The 12585-nt window shown below is 33.6% G+C and overlaps 1 protein-coding gene across 1 annotated transcript in view; it reads right to left on the bottom strand.

The window, feature by feature from the left end:
- ACSS3 (acyl-CoA synthetase short chain family member 3) overlaps window positions 1-12585 on the bottom strand; it is a 207750-nt gene that overhangs the window by 104380 nt on the left and 90785 nt on the right. The window contains exons 6-7 of the mRNA XM_037848430.1: window positions 8602-8682; window positions 8426-8521 (exon numbers count right to left, since the gene is read on the bottom strand). Coding sequence (XP_037704358.1) covers window positions 8426-8521; window positions 8602-8682 — 177 coding nt within the window. The remainder of the gene's footprint in view (window positions 1-8425; window positions 8522-8601; window positions 8683-12585) is intronic.

Here is a 12585-nt window from a genome sequence, read left to right on the forward strand (position 1 = left end):
GTAACCAAATAAACCCCCTTTATAAAAGTCAATCCATTTCTAGTATTTTGCATAATGGCGGCATTAGTAAACCAGAACAATCACTAACTGCTAGGGAAATGCAAATCAAAACCACAATGAGATAGCATTTCACATCCACTAGAATGGCTACTATTTAAAAAAGAAAAACAGAAAATTACAAATGTTGGAAAGGATGTGGAGAAACAGGTACACTAATTCATTGCTAGTAGGAAGGTAAAATGGTGCATCTGCTGTGGAGGACAGTTTGGTAGTTCCTTAGAAAGCTAAATATAGAATTGAGATATGACCCTGAAATCCTGCAACTAGGTATATATCTAGAAGAACTGAACGCAGGGACTTGAACAGATATGTGCACACTGATGTTCATAGCAGAGTTATTCACATTTCCCAAAAGGTGGAAACAATCCTAGTGTCCATCAACTGAAGAATGGCTAAACAAAATGTGGTATATACACATGATGGAATATTATTCTGTTATAAGAAGGAATAAATTCCTGATGCATGTGACAACATGGATGAACTTTGAGGGCATTAAACTGAGTGAAATAAGTAGGCACAAAAGGGTAAATATTTTATGATCTTGCTGATATCAATTAATTATAATCAACAAATTCATAGTTAGAATATATAATATAGGTTACCGGGGGTATACTGGGTAGACTGGGGTAGAGAATGGGGATCTTAATTTGTACAGAATTTCTATTTAGGTTGATTGTAAAGGTTTGGAAATGGATGGTGGTGATGGTAGCACATTATCGTGAGTGTAATTAACAGTGCTGATTTATTTATGTGAATGTGCCTGACAGAGGAAATTTTCAGTCATGTATGTTACTAGAATTAAAGTTACATGTTAAAACATGGGACTGTGTAACAGTGAATCCTGTTGTCAATGATGGACTAGGGTTAATAGTACAAGCATAAGACTATTCTTAATTATAGCAAATGTATGACACTAATACAAAGTGTTAATAATTGAGTGGTATATGGGTAAAATGCACCTGATGTAAACTATGAAAAAAAGGTATCAATATTACTTCATTAATTGCAAGTAGTGAACCATATTTAAGTAGGATGTTAATTATAGGGGAAATTGGGCAAAGGGTTTATATGGGAACTCTCTACTATTTGTTCATTTTTTCTCTGAATCAATAACTGTACTAAAAAACAAAGTCTATTAATTAAAAAAAAAAAGATCAGTTGTAGGGAATGAGGGGCATTTTGTATCTTATAAGGTAAGAGCATGATTAAGATGGGTAGAATGGTCAACACTTTCAAATATTGTTGAGAAACCAAGTATGATGAGGACTGAAAATGTCTAAACAGGCATTTGGAAAAATGAAAGACACTGGGGACATTAACAAAACCTGTTATTATGGAATGATGGTGATAGGAGCCAATTGGAAAGGATTGCAGAGTAAGTTCCAGGTTAGAAAACAGAGCTACTGAGTGCAAACAAGTCCGCAAAATGAAAAGAGAAAGGGATAAAGTGATTACCTGAGATTTTTGTTTTGTTTTTATGTTAAGGAGAGATGTTAAAGTGTTGAAAACATGGGGTGGTTATTAAGAAATTAAGCCAAAGCAGACAAAGTTTCTGATGTGTATTCACCCCGCAAATGTAGAGCTATATGTCTTCTTACGGCAGAAAAGGAAATCTTATTTAATCTATTGTATATTTTCATGTAGAAACATAGATTGTTTCAAGTGGGTAACTCATAGGTGTTCAAAGTTAAACTGAGTTTCCAACTTAGTTATAAACATTTATGAGTTTTTAGAGCTGATGCAGTTATATATTTGTATTAAATTCCAGAATAAAAAATTATTTTTACTTAGAAAAAAGATTCATTCATTATTCATTCATGAAATATGAGCCATTTCTATTTAGTAAAAGAGATACATTTTATGAACTGGCTGTTGAACTTGAGATAAATTTGGCAAATAATGAACTGCAGATCTCCTAGCACTTCAGAAAAACAACTTCTTGTTAAATAATTCTTCATTAAGGAAAAATATAGAACCAAACATGAATTCATTATCTTCTGTATTGCACTGTTTGAAAACCAATAATTCATTAAGAATAAAAATAAAACTTTGATCACACTGAACTGCGTACAATTTTATTTCTCTTTAGAAAATGTAATCCTATGAGAAGTACATGAATGATCTGAAAAATTATTCTGTTCACCATATAAAAATGTATGTTTTATTAATTTATGGAAAACTTTAAGTTCCCAAAATAATACTAATTAACATTACTAATAATGCTAAAATAAAGTAATACTAAATATTAAGTTGGTAATCAGCCTGAAAAGAAGCACAAGTGGGAAAAAGGCACAAGTGGGACAATCATTTTTGTTGGCTAATAATTTTCATTTGCTGGTTTAGTGATAGATCAAGACACATTTGTGTGTGTGTGTGTCTGTTCTTTTTGTTTGACTTAATCAGGCAAATTTCTAGTTGTCAATTAATCCTCTAAAAAAATGCATTCACTTAAGAAATTTTACCTACCTCCTGGAAGGCACTGTGCAAAAGCATTGGGGATTCAGAAATGACAATGTAAGTATTGAGTAAAGAACTTCAATCAGCCTGAGGAAAGCAAAGAAAATATCAGGGAGGATGTTTTCCTAATACCTTTAGGAAAAGGACCACTCTGCCACATGAATTTTAGTAGTGGGAACAACAATCACTGGCAGAGTTCTGTTCATGTATTTGCCAGTATACAGGAGTGCTATTATAATAAATAAGTAAATTTTTCCATTAAAAATATTATTTGACATAATTGCAAATTGACTTGCAGCTGTCAAAAATAATAAACTGATATCTCACATATCCTTTTACCCAGTTTCCATCAATGGTAGCATCTTGCAAAACTATAATAAAATATTGCAACCAGGGTATTTACGTAGTCAAGATACAGAACACTGATTGATACAGTCAAAGTAAAGAACATTTCCAGGATCCTTCATATTGCCCTTTTATAGCCATCTTTTCATTGCTAGTATATAGAAATACAATTGATATTTATGTTTATCTTGTATCCTGCAACCCTTCTTGGTTTTTTGTATACATTTCTTTGGATTTTGCATAATCATGAATGGATGTTTAATTTTGTCATATGATTCCTCTGCATCAATTGATAATGCACATGAGATTTTTCTTCTCAGCCATTGACCGACTTTTTTTAAAATGTAATTTTATTGAGATATATTCACATACCATACAATCCATTCAAAGCATACAATTAAGTTCCCCAGTATCATCACATATTTGTGTATTCATTACCATGACCATTTTTAGAACATTTGCATTACTCCAGAAAAAGAAATAAAAAGAAGACCCCAAACATCCCTTATCCCACCCTCTTACTGATAACTAGTATTGCACACTACCCAAGTTTAAGACTTACAATAGAGTAGGTTAACTAAGACAGTGTGGTATTGTCAGAGACAGATACATAGATCAGTGGAACAGAACAAAACATCCAGAAACAAACATGGCAATTGACTTTTTTGTTTTGCCATATAGTTATACAAACATTGATTGTTTTTTAATATTGAAGCATCCTTGCATCACTGGAGTGAATCCCATTTGGTCACAGTATGCAATTCTTTACATATATTGCTGAATTCTATTTGCTAATATTTAATAAGGATTTTCACATCTATATTCATGAGGGATAATGGTCTGCAGTTTTTTGTTTGTGTGTGTGTGTGTGTGTGTGTGTGTGTGTGTGTGTGTTTGTTTTGTTTTGGTTTTGGTTTTTTGCTACTGTCTGCTTTTGGTATCAGTTCAATACGAGTTTCATTAAAGGATTTGGAAACTGTTTACACCTTTTCTCTGTTATGGAAGAGATTGTGCAGAATGGGTGCCAATTCTTTAAACATTTGGTAGAATTTTACAATGAAATTGTCTGGGCCTGGAGATTCTTTGGGGGAGTTCTTTTAAATTATGAGTTATATTTTGTTAATAGTAATAGGACTATTCAAATGATCTATTTCATATACGGTAAGTTGTGGTAGTTGTGTTTTTTGAGAAATTGGTCCATCTAATCTAAGTTGTCAAATTTATGTATCTCGAGAGTTGTTTGTCAGTATTCCCTTATCATTCTTGTGATGCCTTCAGAGTCTACAGTCATATCTTGTTCCATTCCTGATAATGGTACTTACGTGTCTTCTCTCTCTTTCTCTTTTAGTCTTGCTAAAGAGATTGTCAACTTTACTGATATTTTCAAAGAACCAGTTGTTTTTCATTGATTTTTCCATTGCTTTTTTGTTTTCAATTTCATTGTTTTCTAATCTTACCCTTATTATTTCCTTCTTTCTACTTTCTGGGTTCTGTTTTGCTTTTCTTTGTCTGGGTCCTTGAGGTTGCAGTTTAGACTCTTGATCTGAGATTTGTTCTTTTTTCTAATGTATTCATTTTAGTGCTATAAATTGGCCTTTCACTACTGCACTAACTGTGTCCCACAAATTTTGAAATGTACTTTCTATTTCATTCAGTTCAATGTATATATTTTTTATTTCTCTTGAGACTTCCTCTTTGACCCATGGATTATTTAGAAGTGTACTTCCAATTGTTTGGAGATTTTCCTGTTGTATTTCTGTTATTGATTTCTAGTTCAAATCAAATGTAGTCAGCACACACATTCTGTATGGTTTTAATTCTTTTAAATTTGTTGAGATTCTTTTAGATAAGTAGGATCTATCTTGATATACATTCTGTGGGTACTTGAAAAGAATGCATATTCTGCTGTTGTTGGGTAGCATGTTCTATAAATGGAGATTAGATACTGTTTGTTGATAAGGTTACTGAGTTTTTCAATATCTTTTCAGATTTTGTTCTAGTTTTTCTGTCCACTACTGAGAGAGGGATGCTGAAGTCTACAAATCTAATTGTGGATTTTCCTATTTCTCTTTCTAGTTCTATTAGATTTTGCTTCACATATTTTGAGGTTTGTTGTTTGGTACAGACACATTTAGGACTGCTACAATACTTGGTGGTGTGACAATTTATTATTATGCATCTCCCTCTCTGTCTTTGGTAATCTTTGCTCTGAAGTCTACTTTATCTGATATTAGTATAGCCACTCCTGATTTCTTTTTACTAATGTTTGTATATATCTTTTCTCATTATTTTACCTTCAACTTACCTATATTGTCATATTTGAAGTGATTTCTTACAGACCACATATACTTGGTTTATGCTTTTTAATCCTCTCTTCCAATCTCTGTCTTTTAATTTGTGCATTTATACTATTTACATTTAATGTAATTATTCATATATTAGGATTTAAGTCTGCCCATTTACTTTTTTGTTTCCTTTAGACCATTCTTCATTTTTTTCAATTTTGTTGAGATATATTTACATACCATGCAATCATCCAAAGTGTACAATCAATTGTTCATACTACCATCACATACTTGTGCATTCATCACCCCAATCTATTTTTTAAACATTTTCCTTGTACCATAAAAAGTGAAACTAAGAATAAAAAATAAAAGTAAATAAGAATACCCAAAACACCCCCCCATCCTATTTTTCATTTAGTTTTTTTGTCCCCATTTTTCTACTCATCCATCCATACACTGGATAAAGGGTGTGAGATCCATAAGGCTTTCACAATCACACTGTCACCTCTTGCAGGCTACACTGCTATACAATCGTCTTCAAGAGTCAAGGCTACTGGGTTGCAGTATGATAGTTTCGGGTATTGACTTCTAGCTATTCCAATGCATTAAAACCTAAAAAGGGCTATCTATATAGTGCATAAGAATACCCACCAGAGTGACCTCTCAACTCCATTTGAAATCTCTCAGCCACTGAAACTTTATTTTGTTTCATTTTGCACCCCCCTTTTGGTCAAGGAGATGTTCTCAATCTCATGATGTCAGGTCCAGATTTACCCCCTGGAGTCATATCCTGCATTGCAAGGGAGATTTACACCCCTGGGAGTCAGATCCCATGTAGGGGAGAGGGCAGTGAGTTCTCCTGCCAAGTTGACTTAGCTAGAAAGAGAGGGCCACTTCTGAGCAACAAAATCGTATTCAGGGGGAGACTCTTAGGCACAATTATAAGCAGGTTTAGCCTCTCCTTTGCAGTGACAAGTTTCATGAAGATGCTCATTTATTTTTTCTTTTCTGTTTGGTCTCTTCAGTGTTTGGTTTCTCTGTTTTCTTTTAAAGGCTTTATGTTGAATACTTGAACATTTTTTTTAAATGCTTCCTTGATTTCTCCCTCTCTCTCTCTCTTTCTCTCTCTACCTCTCTCTTTCTCTCTCCCTCTCTCTCTCTCTCTCTCTCACTCTATATATATATATATATATATATATATATATATATTCTCTCTTTTCATAGCTTTTTTAGTGGTTACTCTAAGTATTACATATATATAATGTATCACATTTTACTGATGTCTTCATTTTACCAGTTTCCATGAATTGTAGAAACCTAACCTCCCTTTACATCACTTTACCCTCCCCACTGATAATATAATTGTTTTAAATATTTCCTACAAATATATTCAGAACAAAATTAGACAGTGTTATAATTTCATTTCAACCTTTAAATATTATTCAGAAAACTCAAAAGAAGAAAAGTCTACTGTACTGTCCAGCTTTCTGGTTGCTAAAACAAATACCATACAATGGTTTGGCTGAAACAATGGGAATTTATTGGCTCATGGGTTTGAGGCCAGGAGAAATCCAAAATTAAGGTGTCAGGAAGGTAATGCTTCCTTCCCAAAAGCTGTGGCCTTCTGGGGATAATTGTCAGTGATCTTTGACTCTTGACTTTTTTGTACATGGTTAAGTCTTTTCCTTTCTCCTCTGGGTTCTGTTGACTTCTGGATTCTTCTATTGGCTTTCTATCTCTATGTATGAATTTCATGCTGTTTATAAGGACTTCAGTAATCCAGGTTAAAGCCCAACCTGATTCAGTTAGGCCATACATTAACTGAAGCAAAATCTTCAAAAGATCCTATTTATAATGAATCCACATCCACCAAAATGCAGACCCAGACCAAGAACATGTCCAAACTAGGTTACACAATTCAATCCACAATATATATTTATCCATATTTTTGCTTACCATATTCTTTCTTCTTCCTGATGTGGCAAGATTCCTTCTTTTTCTCATTTCCCTTCTGTTTAGAGAATGTCCTTTAGCCATTCTTTTAGGGGAGAACCGATAGCAACAAACTTTCCAAGTTTTCCTTCATTCAAGAATGGCTTGATTTCTCCTTCATTCCTTGAAGGATATTTTGGCTGGATATAAGATTCTGGCTTGGCAGTTCTATTCTTTTAGCACTAGAAGAATGTTTCCTTGTATGACATTATTTTCATCCTAGCCTCCCTCATCTGGGTATTTTCTTATAAGTAAATGATTTTTCCTTTCTCTTAAATTGAACACAAAATCCCAAATGTAGAATAAGATGAAATCATTGCGTATGTTGTGGACTATTTTTTCCTTTAAAGCAATACTATGGACAGTTTATATTTGAACTATGAACAATGGTAATACCTAGGCATTTAGCCATATAAACTGCAGCCAAACCAAGATTCTCCTATGTCATTTCTGCAGTTACATTTTAATCTAATATCAGACTGAAAATATATCCATATTTATCCATCTTATGACTTTTGTCCCAAAAGCCCAAGACCATTTTGAACACTGATTTAGCAATCTACCATATTCACTGTCCCTCTGAGATTCTGCTCTCCTATAAATCTGATACATGTGTTTTCTAAGTCTTCATACACATCATTGATAAAATCAAATAGAATAGGCTTATGACCACAATTTTTATCACACACACTCAAAACCTTATTCCTGGGTGACATTAATCCATGCATGAGCATTTTAAAGCTGCTTTTAATTCAGCTATGACTCTGGTCAGTCTATATACTCTTCTTACATGCAAAGTTATCATCAGAAACCATGTAAAATATCCAGCTAAAATTGACATACCATACCTTTGGAAATCCACTAATCTAATACAAACCCAAAAAGGTGACTCTATGTTACTTTTATAAGCACTTTTTTTCCCCTAAAACTCTAAAATTAGTATCGGTTTGAGAATATTTTCTAGAAATCTATTATAGATAGACATCAAACTTGGTAGTCTATTTTCTCCAGAATATCATTTTCACCAGCAGTTATCCAGATATACCCTTTATGTTCTCCAACACCTTGACCAAAGACCCATACTTTGTTCTTTAACATAATTTGAATAACTGGCTATTATTTCTTACATATTCTTTTTTTCTTTTGAAATCATATTTTTAACTGAAATAAGTTATAAAAATATGCCCTATACTCACTAAATTTTTTGTTTACATGCATGACTATTTCTCAAATATGTCCAGTAAAATAAATGATGTCTATATGTGTTATTAGTTTTAATTTGTTACCTCATATAAAACTGTTGTGTTCCCATGCAGAAGTGGTCCATAACAGATGTAGGAATGTCCAACAACCCAGCCTAAATCAGAAGCTGCCCACCACACCTAAAAAATAAGAAGACAATAAAATGCACATTTCTTCATCAGAGAAATGTCATGTAATGTGAACTTAAAATCATGATTACCTCTCCAGGTTTAAGTCCGTATATAGAAGACATTGTCCAGTTTAGCATTACAGCGTATCCTCCAGTGGGCCTAACCACACCCTAAAGGGGAAATAAAATTAAAATCAATAAAATTGTGTGGAAAGATTTTCTATCTTCATATTATCCATAAAACATTCCTGGTTTAAGGCATTTTATACTTCTACAAGCTGCAAATTACTCTGACATTCATATAGTTGTATTTGAAGCATTTTTTCTTTGGTTCACCCAAAAATAAACACAGAAAAAGTTATCCACTTTGTTGTCAATTTTAAAAGTCATTCTCACAGAACATTCTTGACCTTCTAAAGAAAACTTACTATTTCACAAGATCACATGCAATAAAACTTTTTTCCAATGGTGAAATACATTATCAACATTACATTTTCAAACTTTTTCCAGAACAAAAATGGCAACTATCAAATTAAGTGCACAGAAAGTTAAAATGCAACAGTGCACCTAAAATACAGACTAACATAAGGATGTGTATTCCTTAAGATTATTAAATAATAGGCTGCTTAGAAGAAACAAAGTCTTATTTTAACTGGAGCCTCATTACAATGCTACACTGGGGATCACGCTGGCACAGTTTTAGAACTGAGCAATTTTTTTTTTTATTAAATTCAGTTTTATTGAGATACATTCACACACTATACAATCATCCATGGTATACAATCAACTGTCCACAGTATGATAACATAGTTATGCGTTCATCACCACAATCTATCTCTGAACGTTTTCCTTACATCAGAAAGAACCAGAACAAGAATAAAAAATAAAAGTGAAAAAAGAACACCCAAATCATCCCCCTCATCCCACCCCATTTGTCCTTTAGTTTTTATCTCCATTTTTCTACTCATCCATACACTAGATAAAGGGGGTGTGATCCATAAGGTCTTCACAATCACACTGTCATCCCTTGTAATCTACATTATTATATAATTGTCTTCAGGAGACCAGACTGCTGGGTTGGAGTTTGGTAGTTTCAGGTATTTACTTCTAGCTATTCCAATACATTAAAACCTAAGAGGTGTTATCTATACAGTGCATAAGAATGTCCACCAGAGTGACCTCTCGACTCCATTTGAAATCTCTCAGCCACTGAAACTGTTTCGTCTCATTTTGCATCCCCCTTTTGGTCAAGAAGATACTCTCAGTCCCATGATGCCAAGTCCAGATTCATCCCTGGGAGTCATATTCTGCATTGCCAGGGAGATTTACAACCCTGGGAGTCAGGTCCCACGTAGTGGGGAGGGCAGCGAGTTCACCTGTTGAGGTGGCTCAGTTACAGAGAGAGAGAGGGCCACATCTGAGCAACAAAGAGGTACTCAGGGGGAGACTGTTAGGCACAATTATATGCAAGTTTAGCCTCTCCTTTGCAGTAACGAGCTTCATAAGGGCATGTCCCATGATCGAGGGAGAACTGAGCAATTTTTAAATAATGAATTCCTGGCACTCTGAGGAATCAATTCCATGGATCAGATCTGAGGCTGACATATTTGCTTTATTGTATTTTAGGGAAAGCTAGGGACTGTTACATCATAATACTATGACTTTCATGAATCAATTTCAAGAGCTGTCCTCCACACTGTGAACATATTCAACTTGAATACAAGAATATTATTTGGAAAATTGGGCATGAGAGTCACCACAAATAAGAACTGATAGTAAATTTAACAGCTAATTTTATTTATTCTTTCACTATAAAATTATTATTGGCTCAACAAAACATAGCCATGTAAATATGGAGAATGAGCAGTTGGAATCCTGCTAAGAAATTTAAGTTATATCCAATTCACCTGTGTTTTGAAGCATCTTTTAGTTAAGCAATTATGACTGCAATGACTTGTTTAAGCAAAAATAATTATTTCCCATAAAAGGGGAAACACAGCCCTAATTAATAAACATGCTGTTAGGTATAATTTTTGGCATAGTTCTTCAGCTTTAACACACATAGACATATCAGGGGAATGAAAAAGAGATTGACTTTCCATTAGCTACTGAAATTGCTGCTCTCTTCAGTTTTCACTAATAAAACATAGGTATCAAGCTGTGAAACATACTTTATCCACCAGCAACAGCACCTGGTCTCTTGGCAAATACCACATGCAGCTTTGTTGGCATTTGATAGCTACTTTATAGGTTGTATGACATGGTTAGCATGCGGCTGGCTCTCTTGATCACCTTGGGAATATTAGAAATTCTAAGACTCCTGTCTGTAGGCGTCACACATGCACTTTTTCATATAAACTGAGCAGCCAGCCTTCCAGTGTGTTCTGTCTAATCTTCCAAGTACATTGCTACTTAGTTTGTCTTATGAGACGGTCATTTCCTATAGTTCAATAACTTCATAAATTTGATAGTAACCAAGTTGTAAACACTCTTTCCTAAAAACTTCTATTCATTTGCAGAGGAGAAAAAGTACGATATTTTCCCAAAGACAATATACTGTTCATATATACAGTTCATATGGTTTGGTAAACAGTAATAACTAATTATAATAATATGTTTTAGAATTTTCTCTAAAATTCTAAACTAGTTGTTTATGCATTTGGAGCTCATTTTTTAATCAGCAATTCTAAATATAACAGGAAATTTTTAGATTATATTCTACAGAGGATATGATGCATTGACTAGAAATGAGGATGAAAAGGAATAAAAGGGGAGGATTACAGAACTCAATAGTAATTCATTTGTAAAACCTAGAAGATAAATTTAAAGAATAAGTTATAAAATTTCTGTTTAACTCTCAAAATGAACACTTCTTCAAACAGTATTTACCAATATTGGTTTGTCTTTAAAATAATGTATAATTAAACCATTTGATCCAAAAAGGTGAGACTTAAAATGAGACCATGCATGAAAAGCATTTAAAATTTTAAAGGCTAAAATTTAATATTTAATTAACAATATTATTTCCTTAGTTCTAGTAATTATTAGTTTGTTTTTTTTTTCCACTGGACTATCACCCAAAAGGCAGAAACATCAAAATAATTAGCATTTACCATAAAAGAGTCTCATTAGAAACAAATTGAAATGGAGCTTAAGAAGAGAGAAAAGCTATAATCTCTCCCTCTGTTTTTTTTTTTTTAATTTTGAAATAAATTCAAAGTTATATGAACAGTTGCAAAAACAATACTAGCCCCATACACAGAATTCCATCATACCCTGACCCCCCTCTCCTGGTAGCTCAATCCACCAACTTTAACTTGCTGTCACATCGCTATTTCTTTCCCTCCCTCCCTCCCTATCATCCATCATCTATTGCTCTGTTGTCTAAACATATGAGAGTTAGCTGCACACATCCTTGAGCATTCACTATAATTCACGTATACACTTCCCATGAACAAGAACATTTTTTCATGCAATCCCATTAAGCGCAGCTAAGAAGTACAATAGATTCAACAATGATAAAAAGCTTACATTCTATATTTCCTTTTCCTTATGTCTCAACTGTGTCTCTTTGAGCCACCTGTCCTCTATCCTCCTGTTCCATCCAAGTTCATCCTTAGTATTCAATTGTCATCTAGTTAGACTGACTTTTTTTGTTTTTTTCCAGTTGTGGAAACATATATACAGCCTAAATCTTCCCATTCCACTCCCTCCCTAGCCTTTCATTAGTGGGATTAATCACGTTTAGAATGTTGTAATGCTCTTTCCCACCATCCATTACTAGAAATTTCCCTTCACCTCAAACAGCAACCCTACACTCATTTCTTAACTCCCCATTGCCCTTTCCCCCATTTCTCTTAACCCAAACTCTACTTTTCATCTCTATGGTTATATTCTCTGATAATTTCTTTGTGTTTCCTGTGGGGCTTAAAATTAATCTCTTAAATCCATATCAATCTTGTTTTTCTTTGATACCACCTTCACTTCAATAGGACACATAAACTATGTTCCTATACTCCTTCATTCCCCCACCTTTATATAGTTGTCTAAAGTTACATATTTTACATTGAGTTC

Source organism: Choloepus didactylus, chromosome 8 (genome assembly GCF_015220235.1).
Source record: "Choloepus didactylus isolate mChoDid1 chromosome 8, mChoDid1.pri, whole genome shotgun sequence".
Taxonomy (NCBI): domain Eukaryota; kingdom Metazoa; phylum Chordata; class Mammalia; order Pilosa; family Megalonychidae; genus Choloepus; species Choloepus didactylus.